We start from the raw sequence: 17,131 nt of genomic DNA on the forward strand, positions 1-17,131 counted from the left end.
GGAGGGGGTGTTGTGGAGGACGGGGGTTGGAAGGAAGCTGATAGTTTAGCTATGCAGTCTATGAAGAATGAGTTGAACTGGCTGGCTCTTTCAAGGATGGATAGTTTGCTCCTATCCAACATAAAATGATCCAATACTGTGCAAGCATGAAAAAAGAAAAAAAATGCAACTAAAAATTGAGCAGGAAAGGAAAGGCAACAATTTGTACTGGACTGTTCACAGAGACAGTTCAGTATAAAACTTCCTGATCATCACAAAGTCATAGATGTCAATTTAATAATTGGGAGGGTGATTGAGCTGGATGAAAATCTGACAACATGGATCTGTTGTTATGCAAAGTACATAACTTTCATATCCAATGTTTTCTATTTTTGGTCGATATAGCACATGGAACAGATTCCCAAGCTGTCACTCACGGTGGTATCAAGAAAGGATGTTCCTGAAGGTGGTGGAGTCAAAAGAAGAATATGATCTAGACTGCACATCAGTTGATAATGAGACACAAAAGTGTGAATTGTAGACCAAGTCACTGCAGCAAAAATGTAGTCAAAAAGAAGCCTTCTAGAAAAAGTTGCAAAAAGTACAGTTTTGTACCTACCATAAATGTAGATGTCCGAGAGGAATGCATCTGCAGTCTTAACAAATGGGTTGTCCTGTCATCAGGCAGCCCTTCGGTCGGCCGGATTCCAAAGTCTGGGTCTGGCTTCGGTTGGTGTCGCACTCCACCCGACGTCATTGCGGCAGTTTTTCGGGTATAAAGGCATCAGCCGATGCCATTTTCCTCAGTGTTTCTTGCCCCAGATGCCAGGTGCCCTCTTGGATGGCTAAATTTGGATAAATGCCAAAGTTTCCAAATGGTAGAGAGCAAACACACAAAATAAACATGTATGTACATATATACAAACAAATACACCATAATAGACCCCCCCCAAGCTAGCTGAAGATTGGTAAGTACCCTAGGAGTACCTCAGAGGGGAAGGAGGGTGGGTAATCCTGACTGCAGATGCATTCCTCTCGGACATCTACATTTATGGTAGGTACAAAACTGTACTATGTCCTTCAAGGATGCATCTGCAGTCTTAACAAATGGGTAGAATACCATAGCTAAACTAGGGGAGGAGGAAATGAGAATAGATTATGGTGTAGTTAGGATCCCTTGCAACAGCAGTGGCAAAACCAGCACGGGATCTAGAGTATAGAGGTAGGTTGTAATGCTTGGCAAATGTATGCACGGAGGTCCAAGTAGCAGCCTCTATAATGTCCTTGGTAGCCACTCCTCGTAAGAAAGCTGTGGTAGTGGCTGTAGCCCTTGTGGAGTGAGGCCTGATATTCTCTGGAGTTTTCTTTCCATGGTAGGAGTAACAAAATCTAATGCAATTTCCTATCCATTTGGAGATTGTCTGTTTAGATATTGGATTTCCTTCTTTTCCTGTTGCATATGCTACCAGAAGCTGGTCAGTTTTTCTATTGTTTTTTGTCCTGTCCAGGTAGTAGCGTAATTGTCTGTGTACATCCAAGGTATGTAAGAGCTTTTCTCCCCTGTTCTGTGGATTGGGGAAGAATGTAGGAAGGTGGATAGCCTGATTTAAAGAGACTCTGGATACCACCTTAGGCATAAATGTAGGATTTGTTCTCATGGACACTCTATCTTGATGGAAGATCAGGAAGGGTTGTACTGCCATTAATGCCTGTAGTTCAGAGACCCTTCTTGCTGAAGTTATTGCCAGCAGGAAAGCAGTCTTCCAGGATAAGTATTGCAATTCTGCTGTAGCTGCTGGTTCAAAAGGAGGCAGAGTCAGTTTTTCCAGCACAAAGTTCAAGTCCCATGCTGGCAAGGGAGGTTTCCTGGGAGGTTTTACATTTTTAATTCCCCTCAGAAACTGCCTGAGCAGAGGATGTGAGAAAACAGGAGGATCCAAGCTGTATTCTGCTGAAATAGCTGATGCATGTATTTTGATGGAGGAATAGGACAGGCCTGCATGGAAGAGCTCCGCCAAGTACTCCAGGATGTTGGCTATGTTCACCAGTGTCACATCTTGCCCCTTTGCAGTACTCCAGATGAGATATCTTTTCCATTTTGCTGCATAATTCTTTCTTGTTGAAGGTCTACGAGCCTCCAGGATGATGTCTTTAACCCTTTGGGATAAATTTGGGTTAATTGCTGTTATGTAATGTTCCAGGCAGTCAGCTGCAGAGTTTTTAGGTTTGGATGCAGAATGTTGTAGTTGTTCTGTGTCAGCAGTAATGGTATCAGGGGCAGTGTCCATATTTGCTACCGGGACATGCTCCTCAGCAGTGGATACCAATGTTGCCTTGGCCAATTTGGGGCTATCAGAATGATCCTCGGACGTTCCTCTTTGATCTTGAGAAGCACCTTGTGCATCAAAGGGAGTGGTGGGAATGCGTATGCTGTCAGGCTTTTCCAACTGAAGGATAGGGAGTCCACCTTCCAAGCCAGTGGGTGCTAAGTCCTTGTGCAGAATTTCTTCAACTGGTGATTGAGTGGGGATGCAAACAAGTCTATTTGTGGTAATCCCCATTCGCTTGTGATGGTTTTGAAGATGTCCGGATGCAGCATCCATTCGTGGGCATCTGTTGTAGTTCTGCTTAATAGGTCTGCTAGAATGTTTTCCTTCCCTGGTACATAAATTGCCTGTAACTGAATGTTGTAGCTCAGAGCCACATCCCATAGGTCCAGTGCCAGCCGGCATAGAGGGTATGAGTGTGTGCCTCCCTGTTTGTTGATGTACCACATAACTGTGGTGTTGTCTGTCCTTATCATCAACTGGCCTTCTTGGAGAAGAGGTCTTAATGCCTGGATTGCCAATTTTACTGCCATCATTTCTTTTAGATTTATGTGTAGTTGCAGCTGGTCTTGAGTCCATAGGCCTTGAATGCACTTGCCCATCATGTGTGCCCCCCAACCGAGGTCTGAGGCATCTGTCGTGATGGTTTGTCTTGGTTGACTTTTGCAGAAGGGTAGTCCTGTGTTTGCTTGACAGGCCTGAGCCCACCATAAGAACTCTTGCTTCAGGCATGGGATCATTGGAATTTTGGTTTCTAGGCTGTGCTTGTGCTGAGACCACAAATTCTTCAGGTACCACTGTAGCTTTCTCATATGAAGCCTGGCATGAGGGACCAGTATTATGCAGGATGCCATGAAGCCCAGAGCTTGTAGGACTTTCCTTGCAGTTAGATGGCTCTGCTTTGTTAATGTCAAGAAGTAGAGAGGAAGTTGCTCTTTCTTTTCTGCAGTTAGAAATGCCATTTGTTTTGATGTGTCCAGTTCTGCACCGAGAAAGGTTATTCTTTGGGATGGAATCAGTCTTGACTTTTTTGTATTGACTGTATATCCCAGGGCTTGCAGCAGGTAGATGACTCTTTGTAAGTCTTCTGTTAGTTTGTTTTTGTTGTCCGCTTGTATCAGGCAGTCGTCCAGGTAGGGATAGATTTGAATTCCCTGAAGTCTGCAGTGAGCGATTACTGATGCCAGGCATTTCGTGAACACTCTGGGCGCAGTAGATAAGCCAAAGGGCAATGCTGAGAATTGATAATGCTCTGATCCTGCAAGAAATCTGAGGTATCTTCTGCAAATTGGTCTTATGGGGACGTGCAGGTATGCCTCCTTGAGATCTAGAGTTACCAGCCAAGACTCCCTGCACAGCATGGGAAGAAGCTGCTGTAGAGTCAGCATTTTGAATTTTGGAACAATGAGGAATGTGTTTAAAGCGGACAGGTCTAGAATAGGCCTCCATTTGTTTTCTTTTCTTGGTACCAGAAAGAGCCTGGAGTACAATCCCTTCCCTTGCTCCATAAATGGTACCTTTTCCACAGCTCGCATTCTTAATAATTGAGATATTTGTTTTAGAGCTTCTGTCCTTTGTGAAGGTGGTAGGTTTGGCATTCCTCTCTTTCTTGGTAGTGTATGGAAATGGAACCTGTAACCTTTGTCTATAGTCTGCAAAATCCATTTTTCTCTTGTAATGCAGTGCCAGTTTCTTGAAAATAATGTCAGTTTTCCGCCTAAGGGTGCTTCTAGCTGTTCCCTGGTAGGCGGTGCCACCGCCAAGTCACTGTGATTGAGTTGTTGTAGTGGTGGTGGCTGTATCCGTGCCTCGTTGGTTGTTACCCTGCCACTGGCGGCCCCTGTAGGCACCCCTGGATTGGTTTCTACCTCTAGAGCGCCTATTCCTGCCTCGTTGTGCCTTAGAGGAGTCTGGAAAGGACCAATTTTTGGAGGGCCAATTCCTACTAAACCTTGGAGGTTGAACTTGTAAGAAATCTTTTACTGTTTGCACAGATTTTGCTTTCTCTTCCATCTTTTTTAGTACCTGCTGTGCGGGGGCACCAAATAAATTGACCTTGTCCATAGGTGCATCCAAAAGCTTAGATTTGACATGGTCTGGTAATGCCTGTTCTTTCAACCATGCATGCCTCCTGATAACTGTGCCTGTCATGGCTGATCTAAAGGAAGCCTCCAGTGCATCATAGCCACATTTCAAAGAATGGTTACCAACCTGCTGAATGTTATGTAACATTTCTTGAACATACTTTTTATCTAAAGATTCTTCAGAGGACAGCTTTTTAGTCAACTGGTCAAGCATAAACTCTTGGTATTGAATCATATGGAATTGGCAGTTCAATGCTCTAGCTGACAAAGTAGCAGAGGTGTAAACTTTTTTACCCCATCTCTCTAAGGACCTGGATTCCCTTTCAGAGGGGAGGGGTTTTTTAGAAGAAGTAGCTGCTACAGCTTTAGGGCCCTGGGAGATAGTCTCTGGATCTGCAAAAGGGGCCTTGTATAGGTGGTGATGAGTGTCCGGTACCCTGTAGTACCTATCGGGCTTAGCAGGAGCCGGAGGTAAAGTATCAGGAGCAGTGCAAGCATCATTAAATGCATCATCAACAACAGATAGAACTGGAGGTATAGCTAAAGGCCTATGCTGTGGCAAGTGTAGAAAGGTCCTAAGCCTTTTTCTAGAGTCTGAGAAATCTTGGCCCTGCCACTGAAATTGTTCCCTCATAGCATGCAAGGTTTCCCCAAAGGAAAATTCCTCAGGAGGAGAGGCTGAAGGGATGGATTCCTCAGCATCAGAGTCTTCGAAAGGAGAATAAGCAGCCTCAGGGAGATCTGTATGATCTGAGTCATCAGAAGAATCATCCGTGGCTACTGGCTTGGGAGGCTCTGCTCTAGGCCTCTTTTCTGGAGGAGGGAGAGAGGCCCTGTCTGGATGAGGCTGGGCTCCACGAATTAAAGAGATGAGATCCTCAGCCAAAGAAAGCATATGGGAGCTGGTGCTGGGCCTGTGAGAGGGGGGCTTGGCAGGCACAGATTTTGATGCTTTGGCTGCTTTAGCCCTGGCAAAGGCCTTAATAGACATAGCTGGAGGAGGCCTAGCAGCTCCACATGCAGGAGAAGAAATATCTAGGGGAATGGTGTCTGATAAATCCTGTGAAATCGCAACAGAAGGTTGGATTTCAGAAGCCGTTTCTACCAGGATAGAAGAGGCCTCGGTAGAAGGCAAGTTATCGGCTGAAGAGAGAACCGCTTGCTCGGTTTCGGGTGAAACCGAGACACTCGTGGTTTGCTTAACGCGGTTTCGGCGAAACCGCGGACCGCCAGTGTCGGTCCTTTCGTGCGTTTTTGGTTATTTGCGTGGTCGGAGGATCCGGCGGCATAATGTAGGCAAAATCGGGCGAAAATCTGTTCAGCAAAGTCCGAACGGCGTCTAAGCGTCCGTCGGTTAAAAGAAGCACAGGCTAGGCAAGCTGCTACGTCGTGGTCTGGGCCTAAACAATGTATGCAGTAGGAGTGGAAATCTTTATGAGGTATTTGTTTCCCACAAGATAAACAGTTATTAACTTTCTCTGACATCGGCTGAGGCAAGAAAGAGTCCCCAACGGGGTACTTAGCTTTATAGAAGTCTTCGAAGTAGTATTCGGTAGTAGTAATCTCTGGATCTGACCGACCGGCACTTGCGAACAGCTTCTGCTTCGGGCGCCACGCGGCAAGAAAGACTGAGGAAAATGGTGTCGGCTGATGCCTTTATACCCGAAAAACTGCCGCAATGACGTCGGGTGGAGTGCGACACCAGCCGAAGCCAGACCCAGACTTTGGAATCCGGCCGACCGAAGGGCTGCCTGACGACAGGACAACCCATTTGTTAAGACTGCAGATGCATCCTTGAAGGACATCTAGACATTGCCCTAGGGGAATGAGCCTTAGATTTAGATTAAAAGGCAAAATTCTTTTTACTATAGACAAAGGAAATACAGTCTGACTACCATCTAGAGGAGGCATCTTTGGGAACAGTTTTATTTCAGTATGGGTTTTGAAAAGACAACAAATAATTGATCAAATTCCTGAACTGATTAGTTCTAAGAAGACTGAACCTCAGCTGGCAAGAAACATTCAACGTCTGTAAAACATATTCACACCTGTTTGAGTATCTGGGAAGAAACACTGGTAAACTCAATGACAGATTTAAGTTCACTTTGAATACCTCCTTAGGGAGAAAGGATGCATCGCAGAGAAAGTATACCTTTATAAAAAAAAAAGACAGACAGATGTTTGCATGAAAGTATCTATAATTCTGAAATCCATCTGGCTGATGAAACAGCCACCAGAAAAAACTGCTCTCCAGGTCACGAATTTTAGATGTATTGTGGCTGTAGACTCAAAGGGGAGCTGGGTTACGGTTTGAAGCAGAATGGAAATGTCCCATGGAGGATCTGGGTCCCTGATGCAAGCGTGCAACAGAAAAGTCCCTCTCAAAAAGGCTTCAGAAAGCTTTTGGTAAGCAATGGAGAAATCATTATGGCCAATGTGGAAGTTCAAGATAGCTGCTATTTGAACTATGATAAACAACACTTCCAGTTATTCCATTTGTTTTTTGTTTATGAATTTTTGCTTGTAATGGGTGAATGTTCTGAGACCCCTGGGTCCCACTGGAGCACCCTCATAAGACCATCAGAATTTCTGGATGCCATCAGACCTATGAGGCGTAAGATCAATCTGGCCGTATGTGAGGAATGAAGTACTAGACGTAGGGATAAAATCTCTGGACCGGGGGAAGACTGGCAATCTATAGGTTGGTATTGAGGTGGCATCCTATGAATTCCATTTGTAAATTTGGTGCCAGATTACACTTAGGAAAATTCACGGTTATTCCTAGGTTCAGTAGCAACTGATGCTCAAGATCCAGATGGTGCAGCAGTTAGGAGCAGATTGTCGAGGTAAGGGAAACTTCGATTCCTAACAGCTGCAAGTGCACAATCACCACTTCCATTATTTTAGTGAACACTCTAGATGCTGTGGTGAGACGAAAAGGCAGGGCTCTGAACTGAAAGTGACCAGCTACCAGCCAGAAACAGAGGAATCTCCTTAAGTGCTTCTCTAAATTCACATGATAGCAAGCATCCTGAACATCTACCCTTCCCCTCAACAAGAGACAAGATGAACTGAATTGTGACCATCCACAATTCTGTCTGTTTCAAAATTCGGTTTAGGTAACTGAGATCCAGAATGGGTCTGAAGTCCCCAGTTTCTTAGCACTGAAGTCCCCAGTTTCTTAGCACTAAACTAAAAAGAACATTGAGCAGACTTCAGATTCTAACTGGTCTTGGGGGACCAATTGGATGACTCTTTTCTGGTAACTTTGAAATTTCTACTGTTGCTGTTTTCCACTGACTGAGTCGAACAACAGGGACTTTCCTCTTTTTATGAGGAAAGAGGGAAAAGACAACAGCATAGCCTCTGGAAATTATCTTTGGCACCCATAAATCTGAAGATAAATTTTGCAAGGCTTGTGGGTGCAAAGACAAACCCCCAACTGCCTCCAGACTGCAGCAGCCAGGCAACCGTTTAGAGATGCTAACAGGGCTTCTCTGTGAAGGGACTGCAGAAGCCCTAGTTATGCAGTCCATTTCCTCTAGGCAATGTTCGTTTGAGTTTCCTCTGCGTCTGCCACGAGTAGGTCCATCTGCCACGAGTAGGTCCATCACCAGGAGAGTTATAGAAGCAACTGATTTTCAGAACCACATCTTTTGCCCCATCTTCTGACTTCTAATCTCCTGATCTTTGAGGAGTGAAAAACAGCTTCCTAATGTACAGAAAAGTCTTATCTTGTTGGCTCCTGGTAAAAATGTCATTAACTTTGAGTCTGAAAAGTGTCAACCTGTCATAGGAAGCATTTACAAAGGAAGTTTTAAACCTTTCTGCACAGTCACAAAGGCACATCCAGGCATGACAGCACATGGTGATGCCGGAGTCTGCTGGTCTGGCTGTGCCATCAGCTGCATTAGAAAGCAGACACATGGCTAATTTACATGTCGATTGCAGGGTGGAAAGCTGGGAGTCCACCCTCTTCTGAACATCCGTGGGCAAGATACCCAAAACGGATTTGGAGGGTTCCTTGGTCAAATCCCTCTGGAACCTGGTAACATGAGCCAAATAATTCAGCAATCTGACAGCAAAGGTTACTGAGGCACAAGTCCAATACCTGGACCTGTCCATCTCCCCTGACTTCCCGTTAGGGGGATAAAGACAGGAACCTTATTCAGATAATTCCTTCTTCATGGCTGCTGCTACCACCATAGTCTACTGGAAGACCTTTGCTCCAATGTTTCCTGTCTTTAGGAGCTGCCAAAATTCTATCCACTTTCTTAGGGATGTGCTCCACTACATCAGGATCCTTCCATGCTTGTAGAGCCATGAGATAGAGGAGGGGCTCAGCAGGTAGTACCATCGAGGACGATGCTGAGCCAGAACCAAAAGCTTCCTAGAACACTAACCAACTGAGTGAGTGATCCTGGGTGGACCACTCCCCTCTCTGCTTCAACTTAAGGATTTCAGCAATGGGGATGTCTTCAGAGGGGGAAGCAGGGTGCCTTTGGTGAAGGATTCTGTCGAGGACTCTATGTGCTTCCTTTTCCATGTCTGTTGCTTGTGAACTGTTCCTGTTGGGAGATCAGAAGGTTCAGAATCAGAACAGGAGCTGACATAGCACAGGATCTCAGAAGCTTGAGTTTCTGACTGTCCCTGTCTGACAAGAAGACTGGAAGAAGCAGCAGCAGCAACAGAATCCTGCTGGAGTTAGGAAGAACTGATCTGGAGGGACAGATCTTCTCCTTAGGCATAGATAGAACTCTATAAAAAGCCTCGAAGGCCAAGGCTTCAACTGGCTCCAAGGACCTACCTCTAGAAGGACATCTCTTGGTGTTGATGCACCTTGGCTCTGAAGATGACCTCATTTCCGAGTTGTGGAATGCACAGGCCTTCAGAGGTAGAGAGAAAAAAAGATCAGTGTTGACCCATCTCTTCAAGTTCCAGCAACAATGCTTTGGTTCTCAGTTTGTCTTACATCCAAATGAACTGGGGAGAGAAAGAAATGCTGTCAGAGTCAAAGTAACAGACTGCTGAGGCCAACAAAGGTGTCTCTGCTTGGGACAGAGCCAGGGAAACAGATTCCCAGGTAGGGTGGGCTGCTTCCGGGGAAATAAGAGGAGGGTATGTTGGATCAGTACTCTGTACATGCCCAGTGGATGGTACCAAGAACCACTAGCTGGTTTTCAGTCTTGAGAAACTTCCTCATCATCCTGTCAACATCCTGTTCAGTGAGGATTTGGGATGACCTAGAGTACTATGTCACAGAGGGTGGTATGGCATCGCCTTTCTTGGAGAATAGGTGAATGCAGCCTCAGGCTCACTGGCCCCGGCAAGAACCAGGGCCAAGGAAGAGAGAATCAGAGCCATCAGTTGTGACCCAAAAACTAATTTCGGATCTGGTCCGACTTGTAACATTGGATCCAGAGACCATTTCCTGGATACTTCAGGTAGAGAACTGTCACGCTTGTCAGATTTGTCTTTGTATTTTTCTTTTTCGTTCTCTTTCTCCTTAGCTTTGGTCCAAGACTTGTCTGACTTGGAAGCCAGAGAAATGTTGCCAGTAGAAGAGGATCCTGCAGACGCTGAGGCCCCTGTCTGTGGGGAAGAAACCTCTGACTAACAATTTCTCTCTTCTTGTCTGAAAGCCCTAGAGCTGACAGAAGTGCAAAACTGGCAATTTGTATCTAGATAAGAAGCCCCAAACAGTAGGCATGGAGGAGCTGGGGGACAGGTTGTGCCTGCACTATGTACACTTTTTGAAGCCTTGATAGTCCAACATGGTACAACACTCTGCAAAAAAACTCCAAGACTCCTGACAAGTGTAACACTACACTATATATTATAACTATAACAACAACAACCAGCACCTCAAAAAAGTCAATAGTCAACTCCATGCTATTCACCAAGTAGAAGTCTAAAGGGTACTACTAGCCTACTCAAATTACAAATAAACTACCCGTTTAACGATATAAACGTCAACACCTAAGGGAAAAAAAAACACACTCTAAGGAAAAAAATGGACAGTATAAAAACTCAAGGTAGGGAAGGAGCTGAAAAAATCCACAAAAGGATACAAGCCAAAAGGCGAGCCCTCAAGAGCATGTCTGACGTTTTCTGTGGCAAACAAGATGTGAGGTATTAGGGTGGAGATCAGGGAGTTATGAACAAGGGAGGAGTCAGAGCCCTGGAACCGAAAGAAGCTTCAGAGTTATTGCCAAGGTCAGATCAGTTCGGCTTTAACAATCCATGTGTTGAATCGGATGAAAATAGACAACATTGGATTAGAGGATAAAAACACAGTAGCAGCTGCTTTTCTAACTCCAGTTTAGTTTATTTATAACAATGGTGTTCTCACATTTACAAAGCATTAAAGGAGGACTCACCTTTCCTTTAACTGCTTTTTTCTCTTCAATGTGCGCTGTGCTGCTTTTTCAATAGGTAGGAGCTGTAGAAAAAAATACACACCTTTAAACATAAACAATACCAAAGTACCCAACCAATTAAATTCATTTTACCATATATCGCTGGTATTGCACTTTCAGCTGACAAATCATACACCAGCAGATCCAACTGTCACTAGAAAACAAAAGCATCCGAAGGGAAAAGATGGTTGCACATACCTTTTCTTCCTCTTCATCTTCAGAAGCTCCATAATCATCTACAAGATCAGAGTCAGTATCTTCTGCTGACAAGGGTTCCTCTTTTACTTGTTTTTCATCCTCCAAATCAGAGTCCTCCTCATCTTCACTAGCAAAACTCGCTTCCTCTTCTTCCTCCTCCTCCCCTTCACTGTCAAGCCCCAACTTATTTTCCTCCTCTTCATCTTCACTGTCTTCCATAAGAGGTCGCTTTCGCTTGGATGGTTTAAGCCACTCTGCATTTTCATCACTGAAGGTTTTCACTTTCTTTCCCTTAAGTTCTGCATGAATATAAACCACATTAAATTTAATCAGAATTCTGAAAAAATAAGAAAAACACCAGCATCATCAAATGTAACATTTTTAACAAATTACAGATATACAAAACTGATAGACAAATTAACTAATACAAGGTCAAGTTCCAGGGTAGTTGTTGGTGTAAACAAACCACTTTGCTGACAGAAGAAAAAGGGCCGAGTACAGTACGCAATGAAGAAACATGGGTTGTGCAGAGGGTACAACGAAGAGAAGGGATACAGATCAGAAGCCGCAATTACTACTACTCAGATAAAATATTTTATGTTTGTTTCATCAAACAGCAATGAAATGGGTTTGGAAGGAAAAGTATAAATGATACGGAAAAGGTTAAAACAATTAGGCAATGTTTTAAGAATGATGAACACCCTAACAGATTAGATGCATACAGATCAAGTTCAAACACCTACATAATGAAGCTCAAAAGACTACAGCCTGTCAATAAGTACTGCCAACAGCATTTCAAGGAAGGCAGGTAATGGATGAACTCAGGAAGACTGTGGAAATAATGGAAGCAATAAAAATATTTATGAAAGTTATTAATAAAATTTAATAAACCGTATACTATAATTAATCATGCATTTTTATGTCTACCTGTTTAGTTTACCGTACGTTTTAATGCACTTTATGTGCTGGGTTATGAGCTTATGTATCTCACACTGTAATAGGAGCCCTTGAATACCTTTTTACAAACACATTTTTTAATTATACTTTATGTTAGGTGACGACAAAGTTCTGACACAGTCTGACAATGGAACAAGGCATGTGGAACAGAAAGCACAGTGATATAGTTTTCAACAGTCAGACATGCTACAGTTCAGGTAAAGTGAAAACTAGCACAAGTGGGCAACAAAAATGCAGATGCAGAGTACAAGACACGATGCAAGATGCCAACAACAGGAAATAAAATAAAAAAGACGCAACAGTCCTATCACATGACCAAGAAAAAGACTACTTATGTTAACATGCACTAGAGGGGTGAGGGCAATACTAAATTTTATAAACAAAGACAATATCTAAACATACTAAATCTAGAAAATAGTTTTCAATCTTACTCACAAGCACTGGCTAATCTACAATGTATGTACTGTACCATGTGTACTACATATGTATTCGAAGCATGTTCCAAATTTCAGCTGTACACCACAAATCTATTAATTACCTTTATTTTTAAATTAGTATTTTTTTTGTTCTCTCTACTGTAATTGTTGATGTGCTGCATACTACTGCAAAAAACATGTCTTTTGTAATTTGTGTGTATACTGATCATGTCTAAATAACTAAATGTATCTGTAATTTTTCTATGTGGAGCTTTTCTCCCCGGGCCTCTGCTGAAAAGGGGCCTTTTTGGCTCAGTCAGACACCCCTGGTTAACAAATGTAAAATAAATAAAATAAATAAATATCACTAGAAAATAAGAGAGAGTTACAGCACTCTGTAGTCAAAAGGCAAAATACCTAGATGGAAACTCATTTTACTTCTTAATCTACATCTACAGATTTTATTCCACAAAAAGCAGTATCCCAGTGAAGGCATATTCAAGAACAATAATCACACTAGCATGCACAGTACGGCAATACAATTCTCAGTTTAGCGGAAACGGTTAAAGGCATGAGTTGCTAACAAGCTTCATATGTTTGGGTCCCCTCCCACACAACTTTTTAATATTTAAAGCCCTCATGATAATTGGGTCATCTGCTGACTGCTGCTCCTCCTTATTTTCTGTGTCTAGTCTAACCCCTCAAACCCCATGGGTCACCAGTTCTCCCTCTCCATACTGGCAGACAAGGACAATTTTCTTAGCACATTGGACGACTGCTGACAATATACTGACAGCATCATTTATGCTGCACATATTTTTTAACCCAAGATGCAATGCAACCCTTATAAGCATTATGACAGTGCCAGGTGGGGGTGCACAAGGAATTAACAGGGTAACTGCCTCCTACATAGTGAAGCACTCCCCAGTTTTAACAGTCCCTATTCATTATTCACTAATGCCTCTATGCCACCAGCCCCCACCAGAGATCATCCACCTCAACTCCTCAACCGCTGATACACTTGTCTGAGCCTAATAAATTGGGGGGAGGGGTGTCCAACTTTAAAACACTGCCATCCAACACTGATCAGCCCATTGTGTAGTTTACAATAAGATGAAGAATTAGAAATCAGACAATCATGTAGAATTTTAGTACAGTGGAATACACTATAATGGGGGAAGGGAACAAGGATAAGTTAGGTGACTGGGGGCAAAGAGCTATAGAAAATCGGTCAGGGATGGAGTACTTAGGGTTACGGATACATGTGTGGCAACAAGACAAACAGAAACGACTATTGCGTCTACACAGGAATGCATGGTTTGGCAAACAGCGCCTACAATAGACATAGGAACAATGCTAGGCAAGAGATAATGAGGACCATAACATGCCTAGACACACACAACTTTAAAAAGACAAACTTAAAATATTGTGCCTCCCTTTTCCAGCAATTACAGTGCTCACATCTGAAATCAATCAGGGCCGTACAAGCTAATGTCTCTCTCTCTCTCCTCTCTAGTTTGGTTTATTTGCAGATGTAGATTTAGGTTTTTCTACAGGGATTGGTTTTGCAAAAAAAAAAAAAATATTGGAGATCAACTAGGATTGGATCTTTTATGGCTTAAAAAATGAGAGGCTGCTCAGGGTACCAGGTATAAAGAAAGCTGTGTTAATCTGCTGGGATCCTCAAACAATTTAAAGCCTTTAGTTTTACTGGTTAGATATATATGGGACTTTTCAGTTGAGCAATGCGCTTGGATATATACAAACCAAAGGAAGCACTCTATTCAATGATGTGCCTGATAAGGGATGATACAAAGGTAGGATGACTTCTTAGGATCTTGAAAATATTCCCTTGGAAATTAAACAGGACAGACAGAAGGATTTACTGACTATGGTGGAAACAGGGTGCTCAAATGAGACACAGTGTTGTCTACAGAAGTTCTCAGGCCTATTATGACCGTAACTGTCTGAACAGGAGAAGAAGATATAACATTTTAGGTAAAAATAGTTTTTTAATGAACACAACTCCATTGCACTTTTTTGCATTCAGCTTGAGAATATTTTTAGTACACAAAGTATGTGCATATTCCAGCCCTTGGCTGGAGCGGTTTTATCAGTGTGGGAGAAGAATAACAGTTACCAGCAACCTTGTTGGGTGTGAGTAAATAAAAAAAAAGTATAAGGAGGCAAGCAAAAGAACAAAAACAGTAGTGAGGGTAGCACAGGCAAAAGATGAAGGGAGTTGGCAAAAGATCAAGAAGGAAAAATAGTGTGTTTTTGTACAGCTATGAAGCAGAAAGAAAAGGACAGACCCGGTTAGAAAGGCAGAACATAGACTTCAATCTTCTTAAAGGAAAACAAGAGCAAGCAGCCACAGTGGACTGAAGCATGGCAGAACTGAAGGACAGTAAGTAGCAACCAGGGCAGACAGGGAGGAGTAGAAAGGTAAATGGCTGCCATTAGAGAAGATGTTCACAATACATCCTTTAAATCTCTAAGCCAACTTTGAGTCCAAATGGAACACATCTACTGGAGACAATCATAAGGCCTTCTTTAAATATGTCGGCAATCTCAAAGGAAGCCCCCAGATCTGTTCAGAACTGGTGGTCAAGGACACCACATGCTCAAATACTGTAGATACAGCCAACATACTGAATGACAGATTCAGTGAAAACTTCACCCTTCTGTCCCCCATCAGTAAATCATCCCCAGTACCTGCCGCCCTTATCTCTAGGGAACAGGTCATCACTGCCCTCCCAAACGCAAAAAATACAGCCTCCATGGGAACATTATGCACCCTATTCAAACAAAGCCTGAGTACCAGCTTTGTCCCAGCCAAGTGGAGGACAGCCACTGTCATCCCTCTGCACAAAGGTGGACCATCCACCGATCCATGAAATTGTAGACCCATCAGCCTAACTAGCCTGATCTGCAAGGCCATGGAACAGATTATCATGGACCTCATTAACAGGGACATTGGCAACCTCCAAACATTCAACCCCACAAAAATTGGCTTTGTCAAGGGGAGGTCATGTCTGTTATATATGGTCAACTCTTTAAGACAGTCACCAAAGCCATGGGCGAGGGGAAGATGGTGCACACTGCCTACCATGACCTGGCCAAGGCCGTCGACACTACTCCCCAGTCGAGCATAGTAGACAAACTCACTCAACTAGGTATCAATCTATATGTTATCAAATGGGTAGCAAACTGGCTCACTGATAGAACCCACCTAATCAAAATTGGGGAAGCCACCTCAAGCAGTATACACATAACTAGCGGCGTACCCCAGAGATCGGTCTTGGGGCCTCTGTTATTCGGGATATACTTCTCTGAGGTGCAGGCCAAAACCAGTGGGCTAAGGCTGATCAAGTTTGCAGAGGACTGTAAGCTGGGCGTGGTCATCAATTCCCCAAACAATGTAGACATCCTCCAAGAGGGTCTCACCCAAACAAATGAATGATGCCAGAAACATTGCCTCAAGCTGAATGCCAAAAATGCATCATTATCCCCTTTGAGGAGAGTGATGTCCCTACATATCACATTAATAACAACGTTCTAAGCACACAACCAGTCATAAGGGATTCGGGCACCCAGTTTGATAGCAACCTGACTTTTGACCACCATGTTGCTTCCACTGTATGGAAAGCTTTCTATATGGCGCATCTCATAAGTAACTGTATCTCATCCAGAGACAAGGAGGTCATAACATCCCTGTATTCTTCCCTTATAAAGCCAATTATTTAGTACAATATCCCCTTCGGCATGTACCTCACAAAACACATGCAGCGGCTAGAGAGACCACAGAGGTTCCTCACCAAAAGAATCCAGGGCTTCAAACATCTATCCTACACAGACAGGCTAAAAGACCTGTCCCTCTACTCAAGTTTCATACAGACTCCTCAGAGGTGACCTCTATCTTTTATACAAAGCAATCTCAGACCCTGTCTTGATGGGACTGCTGCATATCCGCAAGTCAAGCTCCACTCAAGTAACCTGCACACGTGGCCTCAGCTTGGTCTGTGACATCAACAGGACTTGGTGGGACAGATCTGTGTCCCAGAGACCCCCCTTCTGTGGAATAGACTCCCTCTCCACGTCAAGCAGAGTACCTCATTACCTCTTTTTAAGTGCAACTTGGACAACTGGATGGGAAACAGAAAATACACCCCTGGGATTCAACCTGTGTCCCTAGTGGACAGGGGCTTTGGGTGCTGACTTGTCTAAACAAGGGCTAAACTCTTGGTTAGGCTTATAAGGGCCTTAGAGCTAACAGCCTAGTAACCTCCTATGATAAATCCATACTTAATCTCCGATGGTCAAGGGTTATTGTCTCACAATCTGCTCCAATGACTACCAATATGTGAGGGGAGACCAGCCTTAAGAGCATACATTCACACTACTGCCTAAATTTACAGCCAGCACTTGCCACCCTCAAGAAGTGTTAACACTGTAGAGTTGGAGGTCAGAGTTATAGTCAATGGCTGAGCCCAGTATCTCCCAGTACAATCTTAACAGCAACTGAAACATGCCCAGTATTATTTTACTTACAAACACAACATTCTCCAGGAGGGTTACTGATATCTCTCCAAGACCAACACCTGTTTTCCCATCTTTACAGTTAATTAAAGCAAAAAGCAAACTTTTTACCTTTGCATTGCTGCCCACCAGCCATCAGCTGTATTCCCTGGTCACTCAATTGGTCCATTCACTCCCTAGTGGCTGCAAGGCCAGGGTTACCTAAAGAGACT

At 43.5% G+C, this 17,131-nt stretch overlaps 1 protein-coding gene across 1 annotated transcript in view; it reads right to left on the minus strand.

The window, feature by feature from the left end:
• NOP2 (NOP2 nucleolar protein) overlaps positions 1–17,131 on the minus strand; it is a 776,755-nt gene that overhangs the window by 492,784 nt on the left and 266,840 nt on the right. Inside the window, exons 5-6 of the mRNA XM_044079578.1 lie at positions 11,008–11,306; positions 10,771–10,832 (exon numbers count right to left, since the gene is read on the minus strand). Coding sequence (XP_043935513.1) covers positions 10,771–10,832; positions 11,008–11,306 — 361 coding nt within the window. The remainder of the gene's footprint in view (positions 1–10,770; positions 10,833–11,007; positions 11,307–17,131) is intronic.

The sequence above is a fragment of the Protopterus annectens genome, chromosome 8.part0 (genome assembly GCF_019279795.1).
Source record: "Protopterus annectens isolate FY-2018-M chromosome 8.part0, PAN1.0, whole genome shotgun sequence".
Classification (NCBI taxonomy): Eukaryota; Metazoa; Chordata; order Ceratodontiformes; family Protopteridae; genus Protopterus; species Protopterus annectens.